At 47.7% G+C, this 22913-nt stretch overlaps 2 protein-coding genes across 3 annotated transcripts in view; one reads left to right on the top strand and one right to left on the bottom strand.

The window, feature by feature from the left end:
- The window catches only part of COL4A5 (collagen type IV alpha 5 chain), a 354376-nt gene extending 340076 nt beyond the window's left edge, over positions 1-14300 (bottom strand). Inside the window, exon 1 of the mRNA XM_075323931.1 lies at positions 13970-14300. Within this exon, the coding sequence (XP_075180046.1) occupies positions 13970-14047 (78 nt within the window). The 5' untranslated portion in view covers positions 14048-14300. The remainder of the gene's footprint in view (positions 1-13969) is intronic.
- A 4241-nt stretch (positions 14301-18541) lies between these two features.
- COL4A6 (collagen type IV alpha 6 chain) overlaps positions 18542-22913 on the top strand; it is a 426839-nt gene continuing 422467 nt past the window's right edge. For both annotated transcript variants that reach the window (XM_075323930.1, XM_075323929.1), the window contains exons 1-3: positions 18542-18604; positions 18720-18858; positions 21018-21069. In XM_075323930.1, coding sequence (XP_075180045.1) covers positions 18848-18858; positions 21018-21069 — 63 coding nt within the window. In that variant the 5' untranslated portion in view covers positions 18542-18604; positions 18720-18847. The remainder of the gene's footprint in view (positions 18605-18719; positions 18859-21017; positions 21070-22913) is intronic.

Below are 22913 nucleotides of genomic sequence, written 5' to 3'. Positions count from 1 at the left end.
CCTCACTTCCTGGCAAAGCCCCCGGTGTCGCCAAAGTGCCCGCCCCGACCCCCGACCCCCCTCCCGAAAATCCAACATGGCCGCGCGCACAGTAGCGCACCGGCCGCCCTGCTCCTAGGTTATCTGTCGCATGTGCAATAACACATGCGACAGAAAACTGTTCCCCAGGCCCTGCCCGTTCACCCCCTATTCCCCCCGGTGTCATACATACCTGTCCGGTCGCAGCGCTGATCCCCCGCGGCCCCCTCCTCCTTCACAGTGCACGCTGGCCGGTCACATGAGCAGAGCAGCTGACAGCCAGCACTGTGTTCAGAGAGCTGTGCTGGCTGCTCGGCACTCTGCAGCTGTGACCCGGGGAGAGTGGGTGCAGATTTTTGCACCCACTCTCCTCAAATGGAGGGTCTGCCCTCCTAGAAAATGGGGGATACGTTTCCTGAACGTGCCCCCATATTCTAGAAGGTCCAGAGGCGACGTGGGACATCCATATGGATTTCTGCGGACCCATTTTTTTTTATTAAATTGGAGAACAAGGGAATGATTTGGGGAGTGTTTTTTCTAATAAAACATTTTTTGTTGTCTTTTTTTGCTTTTGTTTACTGTCAATTAGTTATGTCGGGTGTCTGATAGACGCCGTGACATCACTAATTGCTGGGCTTGATGCCAGGTGACATTACACATCTGGTATCAACCCCATTTATTACCCCGTTAGCCAACGCACCAGGGCGCGGGATGAGTTGGGGCGAAGCGCCATGATTGGCGCATCTAATGGATGCGCCACTTCTGGGGCGGCTGCGGCCTGCTATTTTTAGGCTGGGAAGAGTCCAATAACCATGGCTCTTCCCACCCTGAGAATACCAGACCCCAGCTGTCAGCTTCACCTTGGCTGGTGATCTAATTTGGGGGGACCCCACGTTATTTTTTTTTTTATTCTTTATTTATAAATAAAAAAAAAAACCTGGGGAGCCCTCCAAATTGATCATCAGCCAAGATGAAGCTGCCAGCTGTGGTTTGCAGGCTACAGCTGTCTGCTTTACCCTGACTGGCTATCAAAAATAGGGGGGACCCCACGCCATTTTTTTCATTTTTTTTTTTTTTTTTTATTGGATAAATACTAAGCTAGGCACCCTTTAGTGCCACATGAAAGGTACTAAAGGTGCCAGCTTAGAATATGCAGGCGGGGGTAGGACGTTCTATATATTTGACATCCCTTCATCCATTGACGCTTTTTAGGCTGTGTGTCCACAATCAGGGTTTGCAGCGTTATGGGTGCTGAGTGTTTTCCCTGCGTCCATAACGCTGCGTTGTGCAGTAGAAGCACAGTGGAAGGATTTTTGGAGATCCCATGCCCACTGTGCTTCTTTTCTCCGCAGCATAAACTGACCGGTAGCGTGGCTTCCCGAGCCTCAGCATATCAATTTATGCTGCGGAGACGAGAGTGTTCTCTGCAGGTAGCATAGAGCTCCACAGCAGCCTGAACCCAAATCGTGGGCATGGGCAGCTGCAGGAAGGCTGGCACTATGTACTAGACGCCGTGTCGCTGGATCATGGCCACATAGCCTTAGGCCCCTTTCACACGTCAGTGATTCTGGGACGTTTGTGCTTTTTTTTAAACGTACCAGGATCACTGACATACGCAGACCCATTATAATGAATGGGTCTGCTCACACGTCAGTGATTTTTCACTGCACGTGTCTCCATGCGGCGTACCCGCGTGTGCGTGATTGCCGCACGGAGACATGTCCATTTTTTTCTGGCATCACTGATGTCCCACGGACCACGCAGTGGTGTGGTCTGTGAAACACGTGCCAGAAAAAAACGTGCTTTTAAAATAAAAAACATTTTAACTCACCCGGCTCCAGCGATGTCCTCTGCAGCCCGTCCTCCCTGTTCCTTCTGTGCCGGCTCATTATTGTCGCGCATATTCATGATGCACGACACAGCCGACCCGGAAGCAGCTGCTGCGAGGGTCAGCGCCGGCCGGATGCTGCACCGCGGGAGCGATCAGCACCATGGAGAGCAGGAGCGGGTGCAGGTGAGTTAATCTCTAAGTGCAATCACGGGCCACGGAGAACGGAGCCCGGATTGCACTTAGACAACCCACGTGTGCCGTGATTCACGGCACACGGAGGGACATGTGCGTGTTTTACACGCCAGTGAAAAACGTCAGTGTTTTTCACTGACATGTGAAGCGGGCCTAAAAGTGAGAATATTGTTGCTACAGCAACATTTTGGGTGAAGTAGCTGTGGATTCAAAATGCTTAATATACTCCTGAATAAAATCCTTGATGGGTGCAGATTCCAAAATGGGGTCACTTGTGGGGGTTTTCTGACGTATAGGTACCTAAGGGGCTTGGTGCGCGAAGTTTATTTCAACTTTTCCAAAATTCAAATGGTGCTCCTTCCATTCCAAGCCCTCCCATTTATCCAAACAGAATGTGGAGAAGGAAATGACATCACAGGTTTTTTTTTCCAAAGGTCTGTGTTCAACCAACTTTATTATCACTGACAAGTCTTAAAAAACGCACCTAAAAAAACGCATGAAAAACGCATGAAAAACGCATGAAAAACGCATGAAAAACGCATGCGTTTTCGATGCGTTGTTTCTCAAAAAGCATTGTTTACAATTCTCCCCTCTGCCAGAGGGTGCGTTTTTTTCCGCGCGGAAAAAAAAGCAACGTGTGCACATACCCTAAATGCCAAAATGGTTGTGTTCTGCTTCTCAAGCAAAGTCTATGGGAATTTGGGTTTCTTGTCCGCACTATGCAGTTCAAACTGCAGCCTTTTTGTTGCAGAACTTTGGTCAAAAACTCAGCTTTGCAGTGCAAAACGCAAATGGCAAAAACAATTGACGTCATATTTATTGAAATAATAAAGAAATTAGTTATATTTCACATAATTATAGCGGTTTTATACTATTTAGCGGTAAAATAGCAATAATTTTATATTTATAATTAATTTAATTGTCGGACTATGTGTGTGTGTGTAAAGGGACATATCATTCCATTATTTTGAAGTCAGAAAAACATGCGTTTATGTAGTCCAAAACGCAGTGTTTCTGCAGTTAAAAAGCATGTAAAACGCTGGAATTTTGATGTTGGTTGCTTTTTGCTACTTCTCATTGACTTCAATGTTATCAAAATGCTGCAGAAATGGCAAAAACAACTGACATGCTCTGCTTCTTTGAAACGCAAAGTGCGGACAAGAAATCCCCATTTTCCATAGACTATTATGGAAAAGTAAAACGCATGCCTTTTGGCATGAAAATGCTGCAGCTCAAAACGGACCTAAAAAGCAGCTGAAACGCAGGTGGAAACGCAAAGTGCGGTCATACCCTTAAGGCCCTGTCACACTAAGCAACATCGCTAGCAACATCGCTGCTAACGAACAACTTTTGTGACGTTGCTAGCGATGTTGCTGTGTGTGACATCCAGCAACAACCTGGCCCCTGCTGTGAGGTCGTTGGTTGTTGCTGAATGTCCTGGGCCATTTTTTAGTTGTTGCTCTCCCGCTGTGAAGCACACATCGCTGTGTGTGACAGCGAGACAGCAACAACTAAATGTGCAGGCAGCAGGAGCCGGCTTCTGCGGAGGCTGGTAACCAATGTAAACATCGGGTAACCAAGAAGCCCTGTCCTTGGTTACCCGATATTTACCTTTGTTACCAGCCTCCGCCGCCCTCACTGTCAGTGCCGGCTCCTGCTCTGTGCACATGTAGCTGCAGGACACATCGGGTTAATTAACCCGATGTGTGCTGTAGCTAGGAGAGCAAGGAGCCAGTGCTAAGCATTGTGCGCTGCTCCCTGCTCTGTGCACATTTAGCTGCAGCACACATCGGGTAATTAACCCGATGTGTGCTGTACTAGGAGAGCAGGGAGCCAGCGCTCAGTGTGCGCTGCTCCCTGCTCTGTGCACATGTAGCTGCAGTACACATCGGGTAATTAACCCGATGTGTGCTGTAACTAGGAGAGCAAGAAGCCAGCGCTCAGTGTGCGCTGCTCCCTGCTCTGTGCACATTTAGCTGCAGCACACATCGGGTAATTAACCCCATGTGTGCTGTAGCTAGGAGAGCAAGGAGCCAGCACTAAGCATTGTGCGCTGCTCCCTGCTCTGTGCACATGTAGCTGCAGTACACATCAGGTAATTAACCCGATGTGTGCTGTAGCTAGGAGAGCAGGGAGCCAGCGCTCAGTGTGCGCTGCTCCCTGCTCTCTGCACGTGTAGCTGCGTGAGCTGGTAACCAAGGTAAATATCGGGTTGGTTACCCGATATTTACCTTAGTTACCAAGCGCAGCATCTTCCACGCGGCGCTGGGGGCTGGTCACTGGTTGCTGGTGAGCTCACCAGCAACTCGTGTAGCGACGCTCCAGCGATCCCTGCCAGGTCAGGTTGCTGGTGGGATCGCTGGAGCGTCGCAGTGTGACATCTCACCAGCAACCTCCTAGCAACTTACCAGCGATCCCTATCGTTGTTGGGATCGCTGGTAAGTTGTTTAGTGTGACTGGACCTTTAAGCTAGACAAACACAATCTTTATGATCAACCAGAGGGCAGCTGTTCAACACACAAAATTAAGAGATAAAAAAATATTACAGAAATATTCTAACACGACTCTATCATCAATTTCTTGGCAGTCAATAGTAGCTGCAGCCATAGCAAAGCATTTCTATGACAAATTTGTAAAATAATTGACATGATTTTGTGAAGATTTTTTGCTGCAGATTTTCACTGGATTAAAGGCCGCTTTACACGCAGCAACATCGCGTTGGGGTCACGGACGCATATCCGGCCTCGTTAGCGACGCCGTTGTGTGTGAAACGTACAAGTGACCGCTAACGAGCAAAAAATACTCACCTAAGGCTATGACCGCCCTTTGCGTCGTCCTACTTGCAGTTCTAAACGCACATTTTTGCCTTAATTGATTTTGCCAAAGTTGCCTTTTCCAGAAATTTAGCGCTAAAAACGCATGCGTATTTAGATGCGTTTTCAGCGCTTTTTACATGCTTTTTCACCTGCGTTTTGACAGATGCGTTTTGAATATCAAGACACTGCTAAATAAAGATTAAATAGTCAAACAGAATGAAAAAAGATAAAAAAAGCAAAACATAATTTTTGAATTATTTAAGAAAATAGTTATATTTCATAAAATTATAGCGGTTTTATAATATTTATTGCTAAAATAGCAATAAAATCATAATTTTCAATAATTTAATTGTCGGACTATGTGCGTGTTAAAGGGACATATTATTCCATTATTTTAATGTCTGAAAAGCATGCGTTTTTGAAGTAAAAAACGCAGTGTTTGCACCTAAAAAGCAGGTAAAACGCAGGAATTTTGAGGTTTGTTGCTTTTTTAAACTTCTCATTGACTTCAATGTTAGCAAAACGCTGCAGAAATGGCAAAAACAACTGACATGCTGCTTCTTGGAACGCATGGTTTTTGCCACAAATTATGCAAATTAAACGCAGCGTTTTAAAACGCAAAGTGCGGTCTAGAAATCTACATTTTCCATAGACTAATGGAAAAGCAAAATGCATGGCTTTTGGCATGAAAACGCTGCAGCTCAAAACAGACCAAAAAAGCAGCTGAAACGCAGGTGGAAACGCAAAGTGCGGTCTTACCCTTATCGTTGCTCGTTGACACGGTGCTCTTACCGATTATCGTTGCTGTTGCAGGACGCAGGTTGAGCGTCGTTCCCGAGGCAGCACACATCGCTATGTGTGACGCCGCAGGAGCGAGGAACCTCACCTTACCTGCGGCCGCTCACAATGAGGAATGAAGGAGGTGGGCGGGATGTTAAGTCCTGCTCATCTCCGCCCCTCCGCTTGTATTGGGCGGCCGCTTAGTGACGTCGCTGTGACGCCGAACGAACTGCCCCCTTAGAAAGGAGGCAGTTCGCTAGTCACAGCGACGTCGCTAGGCAGATAAGTAGTGTGACGGGTCCGAGCGATGTTGTGCGCCATGGGCAGCGATTTTCCCGTGACGCACAACCGACGGTGGCGGGTACGCTCGCTAGCAAACTCGCTAGCGAGATCGAAACGTGTAAAGCGGCCTTTAGGCCCCGTCACACGCTACGATATAACTAATGATATGTCATCGGGGTCACGGTTTTCGTGACGCACATCCGGCATCGTTAGAAATATCGTAGCGTGTGACACTTCCGAACGACTGTGAACGAGCAAAAATACTCACCTTATCGTTGCTCATTGACACGTCATTCATTTTCATAATGTCGTTCCTCCTTCTGCCCGTCGGTTGTTCGTCGTTCCCGAGGCAGCACACAATGCTCCGTGTAACACCTCGGGACCGACAAACAGCTTACCTGTGGCCGGCGGCAATGAGGAAGGAAGGAGGTGGGCGGGATGTTACGTCCTGCTCATCTCCGCCCATCCGCTTATATTGGGCGGCCGCTGTGTCACATCGCTGTGACGCCGAACGTCCCTCCCCCTTCAGGAAGAGGATGTTCGCCACCCACAGCGACGTCGTAAGGGAGGTAAGTATGTGTGACGGGGGTTAATGACATTGTGCGCCACGGGCAACGAATTAACGGTGACGCACAAACGACGGGGGCAGGTGCGATCGCACGATATATCGTAGCGTGTGATGGGGCCTTAAGGCCTGAAAGTGTCATGGAAATGCAGCAGAAGCATCTGCACTGCAAACTGACTGTCACTGTAGCTATATCTGCTGCATTTCTGCGGAGGATGTTATCGGTGATATTATCTTTAGCAATGAAAAGAGTGATTTGTTCATTACTTTTGCAAGTTTACAATGAAAACCGCATCTGTATTTACCGTTGCAGCTCTCAAAGCAGTAAAAATGTCCAATGGTGACTCCCTTTAACAGGGGTATCGCCATCTCCAAGATCCTATCCTAATATGTATTAGGTGTGATAATAATATTATTAGCAAATATATCCAATTAGAAATGTATTATAGTTCTCCTGATATAGCCATGTCTCTTACTTCATGTGCAGGGAATTGCAGCTTAGGTATCCATGGTTACGTCCACTGATATTGTGACAGTTAGGGTGCGCTCACATGAATGCCGGGGCCATACGGGGACTACTGCGATCCTCGCATGACACTCGGCACACGCTCGCAGCAAAGTGGGAGCCGAGTGTCATGCAAGTGTCATTGCGATTGAGATCCAATCATGCGATCGGACCACAGCTGCAGGGGCGGGCAGGTACTGAGGAGGGAGGGCAAGTGATGAGGAGGGGAGGGAGGGATTTATCTCCCTCTCTCCTCCGTTGCTGGCTATTGCCATTCTCGCCCTGCACTTGCGGTACACCGGTGTAATGTGAGAGCAGTGTGATGTTTCTCTCACCCAATAGACTTGAATGCGTGCGAGAAACCAGGATCGCATTACAGTGGCAGCATGCTGTGACTGTTTTCTCGGTACGTTTAGGGCTGAGAAAATAATCGCTCATGGGTGCTGGGACATAGGGTAATATTGGTCCGAGTGGAATGTGATAAACATATCGCATTCCACTCGCTCCGATTTTCATGCCGTGTGGCTTAGGCCTTATACATTTCTAATTGGAAGTATTTGCTAATAATATTATTAATACGCCTTCTATATATTGGGATCAGATCTTGGAGATGGGAATACCCCTTTAAGGTAAAATCAAATATAACATCAATTTTTTAAAAATACATTTAAAATTTTAAAATCCTTTACAGAATTTTTTAAAATAGTTGTTTAATAACCAAGACTATCTCAAAGCAAGTGCATTGTCCAAGGTGCAAGAGAATCTGAAAATAGCTCAGGGTAGACAGAAAAGAAGTATTGGGCCTACTTTTCAAAGTGTGGTTGTCAAATAGGAACCTAAAATTAAGGCGCCATCCTCCAAGTTAGGTCCGAAATATATAGGCTCCTTTGAATCCTATCCCCTGTATCTTTCCGTCTGCAGCTTGCTTCCACCTTCAGAATTGCTAATGTGTTTCACAAATCCCTGCAGACAGTGTATATTCTCTGTACAGTCACAGCTCGGCCTCCTCCTTCAGAGATGGTCAAAGGGAATCCGGAATGTCAAGTTCACTAACTAGTTCTTTGGCAGTATCAGGTGCATTGGCATATTATTTTCCCAAAGAAAGTTCCTGGATAAATTCAATGTTGACAATTTAATTGAAAAGTTTGGTGTAAAGTTTCCTCATAAACCAGATCATAGGCATCCAGAGACCCCTAATATTAAACACAAGGGTATCATTACAGACTTACCTCGTCCCCACATGATATGCCTTGGCTGTTAGGCATCACGCCCCATTCCCATAGGAGGCAGGGACGGTGGGGAAAGTGGTGGTTACGTCAGTGCATTTGCCACCCACCAAATAAATGTGCCACTGCTGGAGGGGAGGGCACCCCACCATGCCAGGCAGAGTGAGCACCACTCACACATTCATACTACATTTCTTAAACCTTTAAAGGGAATCTGTCACCAGGATTTTGCCACCTAATCTGAGAGCAGCATAATGTAGGGGCAGAGATCCTGATTTCAGTGATGTGTCACTTACTGGGCTAGTTAGTGTAGTTTTAATAAAATCACTGATTAATCAGCAGTAGATTATCATAAGAGGACTACTTGGCATGCAGCCAGGTAGTCCAGCATATTCATCAACTCTGTATAAGTGTACGGTTCCACCTGTGCATAGCTGCCGATGTGAGAGCATTGGAAGTGACAGGCTAATGACCCCGTGCTGCGAGCGTCAGCCGAGGGTTATGCAACTGTGATGCGATCTTGCAATCAGATCACAGCTGCGGAGAAGATGGAGGGAGTACTTTCTCCCATCTCCTCCGTTACCTTTCTCTGCATATATCGCACTGCACTTGGATTACATGCGAGTGCAGTGCGAAGTTTCACACGCTTCCATAGACTTGTATGGGGTGCATGAGCCGAGAATCGCTGCCAAACGCAGCATGCTGTGATTCATTCTGCATGCCGCTATGGCATGAGAAATCAATCGCAGATAGACACTGCCCCATAGTTTTGCACTAGAGTGAGAGCAATCCGATGTTTTAGCGGATTGCACTCATCCGTGCAAAACACAAGTGGATCTGAACCCTAACTTCTAGATCAGCAGCAGAAAAAAAAATGTTATCAAAATGACAGAAAACAGTTCAGTAAGTGACACTTCACTGGAATCAGGGTCTCTGTCCCTACATTAGGTTTTGCTCCCCCATCTGAGAGCAGCATAATGTAGAGACGGAGACCCTGATTCCAGTGATGTGTCACTTACTGAGCTGTTTACTGTCATTTTGATCAAATCAATGTTTTCTCTGCTGCAGATCTAGCAATTATACAGAGCTCAGGAATATGCTGGACTACCCGGCAGCATGACAAGTAGTCCTCTATTGATAATCTACTGCTGATTAGACAGTGATTGTATCAAAACTACACTAAGCAGCCCAGTAAGTGACACATCGCTGGAATCAGGGTCTCTGTCTCCATATTATGCTGCTCTCAGATGGGATAGCAAAAACCAGGTGACTGATTCCCATGAACTAAAGATTTTGTTAGTGGCCAATCTATGGGGAAAGTGAGGGGTGGTCAGCAGTCCAATGATAGGAGAGGTTGGAAGGCCAATAGGTGCGCACAGTGCACTTTTTAAAAGCCCCACATGACACCCATCTCAGCCATTTTTTGCACTGTTTACACTACCTCTGGTGACCTGACTTGTTCTTCCATTACTCTCTCATTAAACCTATGAAGTCCTCTGAATTTGACGTCTGGACATTTTTTGTTTTTTCTTTTACCTTATATCTCTGACTGACCCTCTGGTCTTAAACCTGGCAATCCCGAGATGACCCTTTTTTTCGTTCCAATAGATTTTTTTTTTTTTATCATAACAGAAATAAACAGCATAAACAATGCAAGAACAATGCAAGAACAATGCACAACTGGAAAAATATAACCACATACAAGGAAATGGAATAGGGGGGTGGGGGGACTATCTTCAGGCTAGCCAGTATGAGAGTGAGGGGTTTCACAGGCTATCCCGAGATGACCCTTTGATACCTGATTCTGTCATTGACCTTGTCTCTCTGATTCTGACCCGGCTGACACCTTTTCCCTCAACTTGCTCTACTGGCCAGCAGCTACTCCTTGTACACAGGACAGGGGTCTCTGCAGTAAAAGCCATGTACAGTACCTGCACTGACGGACGCAGCCAGAAAAGGGCCCCTGTGCAGTATAGCACAGCGGTATATGGGCCCTTTTCAGTCCAACAACACATCAAATTGCACAATTCTACCTGCTTTGGGGGGTAGAAATGGGGACCCCTTACCTCTTGGGCCCGTGTGGGGCTGCACAGGTAGCACCAATGGTATGTCCGCCCCTGTGTATAGGGGTGAATAGGTGAACACCGGCCTGCCTTCTGAGGAGTGGCCCTCACCAAGTTTGTCTGCCGCAGCCTATTTTGGTTTGCAGATCTATAACAAGCATATTGTAACCAGAAAATAAAAATGTGAATTCTAGTCTACTTCATTAGGAAAAAGAAATAAGAGTCATACAATCAGATTTACAATCACTTTGCAACCTAAAAATCTCAGAGATGGGCTTGTTAAAGGAGCCTATTTGGGTTGACGGATTAACTCATTGTACTGTGTGTAGTAATATTAATCATCAACAAAAGTGACCTTGGATTTTGCATATGACTAAACCATATAGAATATTGACTATTACACTAAATAAATCCATATGGTCAGGGGCAGACATACAATTTGTGCAGTCGCGCAGGGGGCTAAGAGGTGAGGGGGCCACATCTGGCTCTAAAGCAGGTGGAGTTGTGCTATATGATGAGATATTGGACTGTAAAGGGCCCATATATTATTCTTGTTCAGAGGCCTCTTATGTCTCCGCTCCTTCACAGTGTAAAACCAATTGAATCACCTGGAAGATAGATATATTTCAAGCTTTCATTAATCCTTAAAGGAAATCTGTCACCAGGTTTTTGCCACCTAATCTGAGAGCAGCATAATGTAGGGGCAGATATCCTGATTCCAGCGATGTGTCACTTACTGGGCTGCTTAGTGTAGTTTTCATAAAATCACTGATTAATCAGCAGTATATTATCATTAGAGGACTACTTGGCGTGCTGCAGATAGTCCAGCATATTCATGAGCTCTGTATAACTGCTAGATCTGCAGCAGAGAAAGTATTGATTTTATCAAAATGACAGCAAACAGCTCAGTAAGTGACACATCGCTGGAATCAGGAACTCTGTCTCTACATTATGCTGCTCTCAGATGGAGGGGGGAGCAAAAACCTGGCAACAGATTCCCTTTAAAGTAAAATGATGCACATGAGGATCAGGAAAATTCAAGGTTAGGCGGCAAATTTACCTTGGTGTGGTGCTCATAGGACGCTGTGTACTTTAAAACTAATGAATGAAAATTCTATTGTTTATTGTTTGTCCAGTACTGATATTGTTACATATAAGTCAGAATCCTAAATAGATGAAAGGATGAAGCTAATAATGCAAAAAAGAAAAAAAAAAGGTATATAGAAAAGTCTATTAATGCTATGAGCGGAAATTTAAATATGGCAAAATAAGTCTTCTGTTCTACAGTGTGAAATGGCTCCCTGCATCCTTCCAGCATGTTGCGACTGCTCCGGGATGCTTCCCTGTGGCATTTAGAGGCCTAACCTGCTCAGCAATCCTTACAGCTGCTCTGACTGAGGGACCATAGAGGTAACAGTCTCCTCCTACCGAAATCTACTTCCAGAAGCCTACTTCTCATAGGCATAGATAGGAAGTCCTGTGGCAGCGGACTATAGCCATAACCTGGGTGCTCTGCAGCGATTTCTCAGATGTTATCTACAGGAGACTAGACAATGTGATTCTGACAATGCTGAGACAAGCTGATCCCACACTCTTCTCATACATTATCTAGCTATGCATCTCAGAGATTACTCTAGAGTCAGAATCTAATAGACTGCTGCTTAGTCTAGAGGACACTGACAGTATCACGCACAAGTTTGTAACCTGGAGCTTTCCAGGTGTCCCCAAACTACAGCTCCCAGCATGTCTGACAGTCCCAGCCTAGGAGTATAGTTTTACAACCTTTGGAGCCATGGGATGCAGATTACTGGCTTATAGCAGTGGAAGTGAGAGAGCGCTCACAATGGGAGGGTGGCTGCTCTATAGAAATGTGGGGGACTGTGCAGGCAATGCCTGGAGATCTACACTGATCTAATATTACCTGGAGATCTACACTGATCTAATACCTGGAGATCTACACTGATCTAATATTACCTGGAGATCTACACTGATCTAATATTACCTGGAGATCTACACTGATCTAATACCTGGAGATCTACACTGATCTAATATTACCTGGAGATCTACACTGATGTAATATTACCTGGAGATTTACACTGATGTAATATTACCTGGAGATCTACACTGATCTAATATTACCTGGAGATCTACACTGATCTAATATTACCTGGAGATCTACACTGATCTAATATTATCTAGAGATCTACACTGATCTAATATTATCTAGAGATGTATCTGGCTCTAATATTACTTGGACATGCATCCTGATCTAATATTACTTGGAGATCTATACCAATCTAATATTATGTAGAGATGTATCTGGATCTAATATTATCTAGAGATCTACACTGATCTAATATTACCTAGAGATCCACTCTGATCTAAAGTTATCTGGAGATGTATACTGATCTAATATTACCTGGAGATCTAATATGATCTAATATTACCCAGAGATCTACACGGGTCTTGTAATACCTGAACATCTACACTGATCTAATATTACCTACAGAAATACCCTGATCTAATAATACCTAGGCATCTTCCCTGATCTAATATTGCCTAGAGATCTACCCTGATCTCTACTCATCTAATATTACGTAGAGATCCATCCTGATCTAATATTACCTAGAGATCTACCCTGATCTAATAATTCATGGAGATTCACATTGAACTTAGGCTACTTTCACACTTGCGTTCAGCGCATTCCATCACTATGGAGAATAGCGCAGTCCGTTAACGCACTGCGCTATTCTCCATAGACTTGTATGGACGACGCACTGTAACGCAAGTGTCTGTGTTGCATCCACTGGACGACGCAGCGTCGTTGTTTTGACGCTGCGTCAGGCGGATGGAACGCAGCATGTAACGTTTTTCTGCGCTTGGCGGAGTGTCAAAAAACGCAACCTGCAGGAATCCGTTAGGCGTCCGTTGTTTTTATAATGGACGCCTATGGTGGCGGATTCCGTTAGAATGCGTCATTTGACGGATTCCGTTAACGCAGCTGTCTTTACACAACTGCGCATGCTCAGATGTGTAAAGTCAAGGAAAAAACACTACAACGGATTGCGTTATTTTGTATGATCTGTAGCATGCGTTGTGCCACTATATGCAACGCATCCGTTGCATTCGTCACACAACGCAATGCTACGGATCCCGTCCAACGCAAGTGTGAAACTGGCCTAATACTACTTAGAGATCTACCCTGATCTAATATTACTTTTTACTCTTTTGATAGAAACCAGAGGTGCAGGACAATATAGGATCACAGATTCATTTCTAGATCCATGTCCAGGAGATTCTAATAATATATTAATCTGACGATACATTCAAATAATCAAAATATTTAGGAAAAAGAGAATGTATCATTCATAGAGAAAGGCATCAGGAGTGAACACTCCATAGCTGTGCTGTGACTTGTGGGGCAGGAGCTGTCAGCAAATATGGTCCTTAAAAGCCCCAAAAAGAGACTCATCTGTGGACACAATAATGAGTAACAATCCGGGCTTGCAAAATTTTCTTCCAAAAAGACAGAAATAGCCCCTGCCTCTTCTTGTCATGCTGAGGTCACAATCCACTATTTTTAAACAGAATCACACAGGGTTTGAATTACAAGGTTTATAAATATAAGAGTCAGCGCCCCCCAACATGTCAGAGCCCATGCATTTCACAGAAGGGAAGAGATGGTACTCACCGCAGATTCTGCATTCTGCACCCAATGCACCAGCAGCACCAAGGCGAGGACAAGACTCTGCAAATGCCCCAACCTCATTCTTCAAGCACCCCTGAATATCTCAGCACCGGCTCCAATTACAAGGCAGAGGCTGGGGATGTGACATTACGCGGAATGCCCCGGCAGAGGAGATGCGGCCAGTGAGCAGGGCCACCCCGGACCTGGGCTACTGCTGCTGCCTTCTGCAAAGAACTGCGAAACTTTTTTCCTAGTGAAGTTACGAGATGCACTATTTTCTCATAAATCCCTCCGCGTCAGCATCTCCCCTAGGCTAAAGAAACCTGCTGCTCACTGATAGCTGCGGCCTCTCTACAGCCTTTTCACAAAAATAATGGAGAGACTCCTTAGATTTTTTTTCCTCTCTGGTGATAGTGACCCCAGCCTCCTGCTACAGCCCACCCACTCCCTACACCCACTCCCGCCCACTGTCTTATAAAGACACTGCATGCCATTTCCAGAGAGGGAACTTTTTTTTTGTCTGCGGAGGGACCTGAACCTGTGATTGAAAACTAATATTTGTCCTTTACTCAGAAATCTGGGGAAAAACAGGTGAAGAAGCTGCAGTGTGGTACATGTGCCCCTCATGCCTGGATATGAAATGTGGCATCTATACCCTCACATGCCCTGCTCCTGCCTATGTGTGATCTGTGGCATCTATACCCCTCACATGCCCTGCTCATGCCTATGTATGATCTGTGGCATCTATACCCTCACATGCCCTGCTCCTGCCTATGTGTGATCTGTGGCATCTATACCCCTCACATGCCCTGCTCATGCCTATGTATGATCTGTGGCATCTATACCCTCACATGCCCTGCTCATGCCTATGTATGATCTGTGGCATCTATACCCCTGACATGCCCTGCTCCTGCCTATGTATGATCTGTGGCATCTATACCCTCACATGCCCTGCTCATGCCTATGTATGATCTGTGGCATCTATACCCCTGACATGCCCTGCTCCTGCCTATGTATGATCTGTGGCATCTATACCCTCACATGCCCTGCTCATGCCTATGTATGATCTGTGGCATCTATACCCTCACATGCCCTGCTCCTGCCTATGTATGATCTGTGGCATCTATACCCCTCACATGCCCTGCTCCTGCCTATGTATGATCTGTGGCATCTATACCCTCACATGCCCTGCTCATGCCTATGTATGATCTGTGGCATCTATACCCCTCACATGCCCTGCTCATGCCTATGTATGATCTGTGGCATCTATACCCCTGACATGCCCTGCTCCTGCCTATGTATGATCTGTGGCATCTATACCCTCACATGCCCTGCTCATGCCTATGTATGATCTGTGGCATCTATACCCTCACATGCCCTGCTCCTGCCTATGTATGATCTGTGGCATCTATACCCCTGACATGCCCTGCTCCTGCCTATGTATGATCTGTGGCATCTATACCCTGACATGCCCTGCTCCTGCCTATGTATGATCTGTGGCATCTATACCCCTGACATGCCCTGCTCCTGCCTATGTATGATCTGTGGCATCTATACCCCTCACATGCCCTGCTCCTGCCTATGTATGATCTGTGGCATCTATACCCCTCACATGCCCTGCTCCTGCCTATGTATGATCTGTGGCATCTTTACCCCTGACATGCCCTGCTCCTGCCTATGTATGATCTGTGGCATCTATACCCCTGACATGCCCTGCTCCTGCCTATGTGTGATCTGTGGCATCTATACCCCTCACATGCCCTGCTCCTGCCTATGTATGATCTGTGGCATCTATACCCCTGACATGCCCTGCTCCTGCCTATGTATGATCTGTGACATCTGTACCCCTCACATGCCCTGCTCCTGCCTATGTATGATCTGTGACATCTGTACCCCTCACATGCCCTGCTCCTGCCTATGTATGATCTGTGACATCTGTACCCCTCACATGCCCTGCTCCTGCCTATGTATGATCTGTGACAGCTAACAGGACCTCCACATGTCTCTATAGTGCCCCTCATTATCTATAGGTGCAGCTGGCAGGACCTCTCCCCATGTCTCTATAGTGCCTCTCATTATCTATAGGTGCAGCTGGCAGGACCTCCACATGTCTCTATAGTGCCCCTCATTATCTATAGGTGCAGCTGGCAGGACCTCTCCCCATGTCTCTATAGTGCCTCTCATTATCTATAGGTGCAGCTGGCAGGACCTCTCCCCATGTCTCTATAGTGCCCCTCATTATCTATAGGTGCAGCTGACAGGACCTCCACATGTCTCTATAGTGCCACTCATTATCTATAGGTGCAGCTGACAGGACCTCCACATGTCTCTATAGTGCCACTCATTATCTATAGGTGCAGCTGGCAGGACCTCCACATGTCTCTATAGTGCCCCTCATTATCTATAGGTGCAGCGGACAGGACCTCCACATGTCTCTATAGTGCCCCTCATTATCTATAGGTACAGTGACAGGACCTCCACATGTCTCTATAGTGCCCCTCATTATCTATAGGTGCAGCTGACAGGACCTCCACATGTCTCTATAGTGCCCCTCATTATCTATAGGTACAGTGACAGGACCTCCACATGTCTCTATAGTGCCCCTCATTATCTATAAGTGCAGCTGGCAGGACCTCTCCCCATGTCTCTATAGTGCCCCTCATTATCTATAGGTGCAGCTGGCAGGACCTCCACATGTCTCTATAGTGCCCCTCATTATCTATAGGTGCAGCGGACAAGACCTCCACATGTCTCTATAGTGCCCCTCATTATCTATAGGTACAGTGACAGGACCTCCACATGTCTCTATAGTGCCCCTCATTATCTATAGGTGCAGCTGGCAGGACCTCCACATGTCTCTATAGTGCCCCTCATTATCTATAGGTGCAGCGGACAAGACCTCCACATGTCTCTATAGTGCCCCTCATTATCTATAGGTACAGTGACAGGACCTCCACATGTCTCTATAGTGCCCCTCATTATCTATAGGTGCAGCTGACAGGACCTCCACATGTCTCTATAGTGCCCCTCATTATCTATAGGTACAGTGACAGGACCTCCACATGTCTCTATAGTGCCCCTCATTATCTATAAGTGCAGCTGACAGGACCTCTCCCCATGTCTCTATAGTGCCCCTCATTATCTATAGGTGCAGCTGACAGGACCTCCACATGTCTCTATAGTGCCCCTCATTATCTATAGGTGCAGCTGGCAGGACCTCCACATGTCTCTATAGTGCCCCTCATTATCTATAGGTACAGTGACAGGACCTCCACATGTCTCTATAGTGCCCCTCATTATCTATAGGTGCAGCTGGCAGGACCTCCACATGTATCTATAGTGCCCCTCATTATCTATGGGTACAGTGACAGGACCTCCACATGTCTCTATAGTGCCCCTCATTATCTATAGGTGCAGCTGACAGGACCTCCACATGTCTCTATAGTGCCCCTCATTATCTATGGGTGCAGTGACAGGACCTCCACATGTCTCTATAGTGCCCCTCATTATCTATAGGTACAGTGACAGGACCTCCACATGTCTCTATAGTGCCCCTCATTATCTATAAGTGCAGCTGGCAGGACCTCTCCCCATGTCTCTATAGTGCCCCTCATTATCTATAGGTGCAGCTGGCAGGACCTCCACATGTCTCTATAGTGCCCCTCATTATCTATAGGTGCAGCGGACAAGACCTCCACATGTCTCTATAGTGCCCCTCATTATCTATAGGTACAGTGACAGGACCTCCACATGTCTCTATAGTGCCCCTCATTATCTATAGGTGCAGCTGGCAGGACCTCCACATGTCTCTATAGTGCCCCTCATTATCTATAGGTGCAGCGGACAAGACCTCCACATGTCTCTATAGTGCCCCTCATTATCTATAGGTACAGTGACAGGACCTCCACATGTCTCTATAGTGCCCCTCATTATCTATAGGTGCAGCTGACAGGACCTCCACATGTCTCTATAGTGCCCCTCATTATCTATAGGTACAGTGACAGGACCTCCACATGTCTCTATAGTGCCCCTCATTATCTATAAGTGCAGCTGACAGGACCTCTCCCCATGTCTCTATAGTGCCCCTCATTATCTATAGGTGCAGCTGACAGGACCTCCACATGTCTCTATAGTGCCCCTCATTATCTATAGGTGCAGCTGGCAGGACCTCCACATGTCTCTATAGTGCCCCTCATTATCTATAGGTACAGTGACAGGACCTCCACATGTCTCTATAGTGCCCCTCATTATCTATAGGTGCAGCTGGCAGGACCTCCACATGTATCTATAGTGCCCCTCATTATCTATGGGTACAGTGACAGGACCTCCACATGTCTCTATAGTGCCCCTCATTATCTATAGGTGCAGCTGACAGGACCTCCACATGTCTCTATAGTGCCCCTCATTATCTATAGGTGCAGCTGTCAGGACCTCCACATGTCTCTATAGTACCCCTCATTATCTATAGGTGCAGCAGACAGGACCTCCCCACATGTGTCTATAGTGCCCCTCATTATCTATATGAGCGCAGTGCGCGGCCGCCCCACCATCAGCCCGAGCTGACAGCCCCGCCCCTCCTCCATGCCCAGCCTCAGCCTGCTGTACAGTGTATGGAGGCGAGCCGTGCTCCGAGCTGAGGCGAGTACTGTCCGCTGCCTCCACCGCTCCGTGCCCGACCTGTGCGGGAAATCTGTCCTGCTCCCGTCAGTCCGCGCCATACTAACCCTCTGTACTCGTCTTCTCTTTGTTGCAGTTTTCCCCTGGGACACCCCCACTAGACTTACTTTCCCGAGTTCTGTGAAGACGCTTTCAATGAGCCCCCGGGAGAGACCACTGTAGCTGCAGAAGAAAACAGGGGAGGCTGGCGGCCGGTGAGCGGAGATGAGGGCACGGTGAGTACTGCGCGTTCCTGGATTACTTCGCTGTGCACCCGGGGGAAGGTGGGGTGCCGACAAGTTGTGCGGGTGCAGGTGGGGTGCCGACAAGTTGTGCGGGTGCAGGTGGGGTGCCGACAAGTTGTGCGGGTGCAGGTGGGGTGCCCACAAGTTGTGCGGGTGCAGGTGGGGTGCCGACAAGTTGTGCGGGTGCAGGTGGGGTGCACACAAGTTGTGCGGGTGCAGGTAGGGTGCCGACAAGTTGTGCGGGTGCAGGTGGGGTGCCGACAAGTTGTGCGGGTGCAGGTGGGGTGCCCACAAGTTGTGCGGGTGCAGGTGGGGTGCCGACAAGTTGTGCGGGTGCAGGTGGGGTGCCGACAAGTTGTGCGGGTGCAGGTGGGGTGCCGACAAGTTGTGCGGGTGCAGGTGGGGTGCCGACAAGTTGTGCGGGTGCAGGTGGGGTGTCCACAAGTTGTGCGGGTGCAGGTGGGCTGCCCACAAGTTGTGCGGGTGCAGATGGGCTGCCCACAAGTTGTGCGGGTGCAGGTGGGGTGCACACAAGTTGTGCGGGTGCAGGTGGGGTACCCACAAGTTGTGCGGGTGCAGGTGGGGTGCCCACAAGTTGTGCGGGTGCAGGTGGGGTGTCCACAAGTTGTGCGGGTGCAGATGGGCTGCCCACAAGTTGTGCGGGTGCAGGTGGGGTGCACACAAGTTGTGCGGGTGCAGGTGGGGTACCCACAAGTTGTGCGGGTGCAGGTGGGCTGCCCACAAGTTGTGCGGGTGCAGGTGGGGTGTCCACAAGTTGTGCGGGTGCAGGTGGGGTGCCCACATGTTGTGCGGGTGCAGGTGGGGTGCCAACAAGTTGTGCGGGTGCAGGTGGGGTGCCCACAAGTTGTGCGGGTGCAGGTGGGGTGCCCACAAGTTGTGCGGGTGCAGGTGGGGTGCCCACAAGTTGTGCGGGTGCAGGTGGGGTGCACACAAGTTGTGCGGGTGCAGGTGGGGTGCCCACAAGTTGTGCGGGTGCAGGTGGGGTGCCCACAAGTTGTGCGGGTGCAGGTGGGGTGCCCACAAGTTGTGCGGGTGCAGGTGGGGTGCACACAAGTTGTGCGGGTGCAGGTGGGGTGCCGACAAGTTGTGCGGGTGCAGGTGGGGTACCCACAAGTTGTGCGGGTGCAGGTGGGGTACCCACAAGTTGTGCGGGTGCAGGTGGGGTGCACACAAGTTGTGCGGGTGCAGGTAGGGTGCCGACAAGTTGTGCGGGTGCAGGTGGGGTGCCGACAAGTTGTGCGGGTGCAGGTGGGGTGCCCACAAGTTGTGCGGGTGCAGGTGGGGTGCCGACAAGTTGTGCGGGTGCAGGTGGGGTGCCGACAAGTTGTGCGGGTGCAGGTGGGGTGCCGACAAGTTGTGCGGGTGCAGGTGGGGTGCCGACAAGTTGTGCGGGTGCAGGTGGGGTGTCCACAAGTTGTGCGGGTGCAGGTGGGCTGCCCACAAGTTGTGCGGGTGCAGATGGGCTGCCCACAAGTTGTGCGGGTGCAGGTGGGGTGCACACAAGTTGTGCGGGTGCAGGTGGGGTACCCACAAGTTGTGCGGGTGCAGGTGGGGTGCCCACAAGTTGTGCGGGTGCAGGTGGGGTGTCCACAAGTTGTGCGGGTGCAGATGGGCTGCCCACAAGTTGTGCGGGTGCAGGTGGGGTGCACACAAGTTGTGCGGGTGCAGGTGGGGTACCCACAAGTTGTGCGGGTGCAGGTGGGCTGCCCACAAGTTGTGCGGGTGCAGGTGGGGTGTCCACAAGTTGTGCGGGTGCAGGTGGGGTGCCCACATGTTGTGCGGGTGCAGGTGGGGTGCCAACAAGTTGTGCGGGTGCAGGTGGGGTGCCCACAAGTTGTGCGGGTGCAGGTGGGGTGCCCACAAGTTGTGCGGGTGCAGGTGGGGTGCCCACAAGTTGTGCGGGTGCAGGTGGGGTGCACACAAGTTGTGCGGGTGCAGGTGGGGTGCCCACAAGTTGTGCGGGTGCAGGTGGGGTGCCCACAAGTTGTGCGGGTGCAGGTGGGGTGCCCACAAGTTGTGCGGGTGCAGGTGGGGTGCACACAAGTTGTGCGGGTGCAGGTGGGGTGCCGACAAGTTGTGCGGGTGCAGGTGGGGTGCACACAAGTTGTAATAATACTGTTTTGTTGCAGGATTTGTCTGCTGGTGCTTGCTGCCTGCATTGCTGCGGATTTGGTGCAAGCGGTGAGTCCCGTTTCTTGTATTCTGCCCCCCTGATGGGCACCTATTACTCTTATGGCAGAAAGACCCTCATTATTTCCCCTGAGATAAAAATATTTTCTGTCTATGAATGAAGGGGTAAACGCTGCACGCCTGCCTGTGCCCTGTGTCTTCTTGTGCATTCAGTAGGGCAGAATTATTGTGAGATATTGTCATTTCATGGTTAGAGGAACAAAAAAGATTTTAATTACATTCTGGTTATTTTTTTACACTGTTGAGGCATTTTTGGTTTATCCTGGCCCTGACTCCAGTCCTGGTGCTGAATGCACTCTTATATGCCCTGTTATGTATGGACAGTTCCTCACAATCCAGGACAGATGACAGACACAGTGGTAATGTTTTTGGTTGCGTTTTTGCACTCTCCCACTGCTTTCAATGGTGAAAAAACACTGAAAGAGTCACATGCTGCTTCTTTCAAAAACAGCAATTTTCCACTTCAGTCAGGAAAAAAAAGCCATTGTGTGTATAATTTCTGATATCTCATAGGTTTTGCTGCTACTGTAAAAAGCAGCTTTTAATTGCTTAAGACTCATGAAATGAAACGCTGCAAAAAAGCAGCAAAAACACCTATTGCCTATTCCCTAATATTAGTGTGAGGTGCTGCTTCCCAGGTATATTGGATTGCACATACATAAGCTCGTACATACATTAGATCATACATACATTAGATCGCACACACATTAGATCCTATATACGTTAGATCATACACACAATATATTGTACATACATTAGAACCTACATACATTAGACCTCACATACATTAGACCTCACATACATTAGACCTCACATACATTAGACCTCGCATACATTAGACCGTGCATACATTAGACCGTGCATACATTAGATCGCACATACTTTAGATCGAACATACATTACATTGCACATACATTAGACCGCGCATACATTAGATCGCACATACATTAGATTGAGCGTACATTAGACTGCTCATACATTAGATCACACATACATTAGATCACACATACATTAGATCGCACATACATTAGATCACACATACATTAGATCGAACATACATTAGATTGCACATACATTAGATCGAGCGTACATTAGACCGCGCATAATTAGATAACACATACATTAGATCGAACATACATTAGATCGAGCATACATTAGATTGCACATACATTAGATCAAGCATACATTAGACCGCGCATACATTAGATCACACATACATTAGATCGCACATACATTAGATTGAGCGTACATTAGACCACGCATACATTAGATCACACATACATTAGATCGAATATACATTAGATTGCACATACATTAAATCAAGCATACATTAGACCGCGCATACATTAGTTCGCACATACATTAGATCGCACATACATTAGATTGAGCGTACATTAGACCGCGCATACATTAGATCACACATACATTAGATCGACTATACATTAGATTGCACATACATTAGATCAAGCATACATTAGACCGCGCATACATTAGATCGCGCATACATTAGATCCAGCATACATTAGATTGCACATACATTAGATCAAGCATACATTAGACCGCGCATACATTAGATCGCACATACATTAAATCGAGCATACATTAGATTGCACATAGATTAGATCAAGCATACATTAGACCGCGCATACATTAGATCGCACATACATTAGATCGCACATACATTAGATTGAGCGTACATTAGACCGCGCATACATTAGATCACACATACATTAGATCGAACATACATTAGATTGCACATACATTAGATCAAGCATACATTAGACAGCGCATACATTCGATCGCACATACATTAGATTGCACATACATTAGATCAC

The sequence above is a fragment of the Anomaloglossus baeobatrachus genome, chromosome 9 (genome assembly GCF_048569485.1).
Source record: "Anomaloglossus baeobatrachus isolate aAnoBae1 chromosome 9, aAnoBae1.hap1, whole genome shotgun sequence".
Taxonomy (NCBI): Eukaryota; Metazoa; Chordata; class Amphibia; order Anura; family Aromobatidae; genus Anomaloglossus; species Anomaloglossus baeobatrachus.
This window is presented reverse-complemented; position numbering and strand designations above follow the sequence as displayed.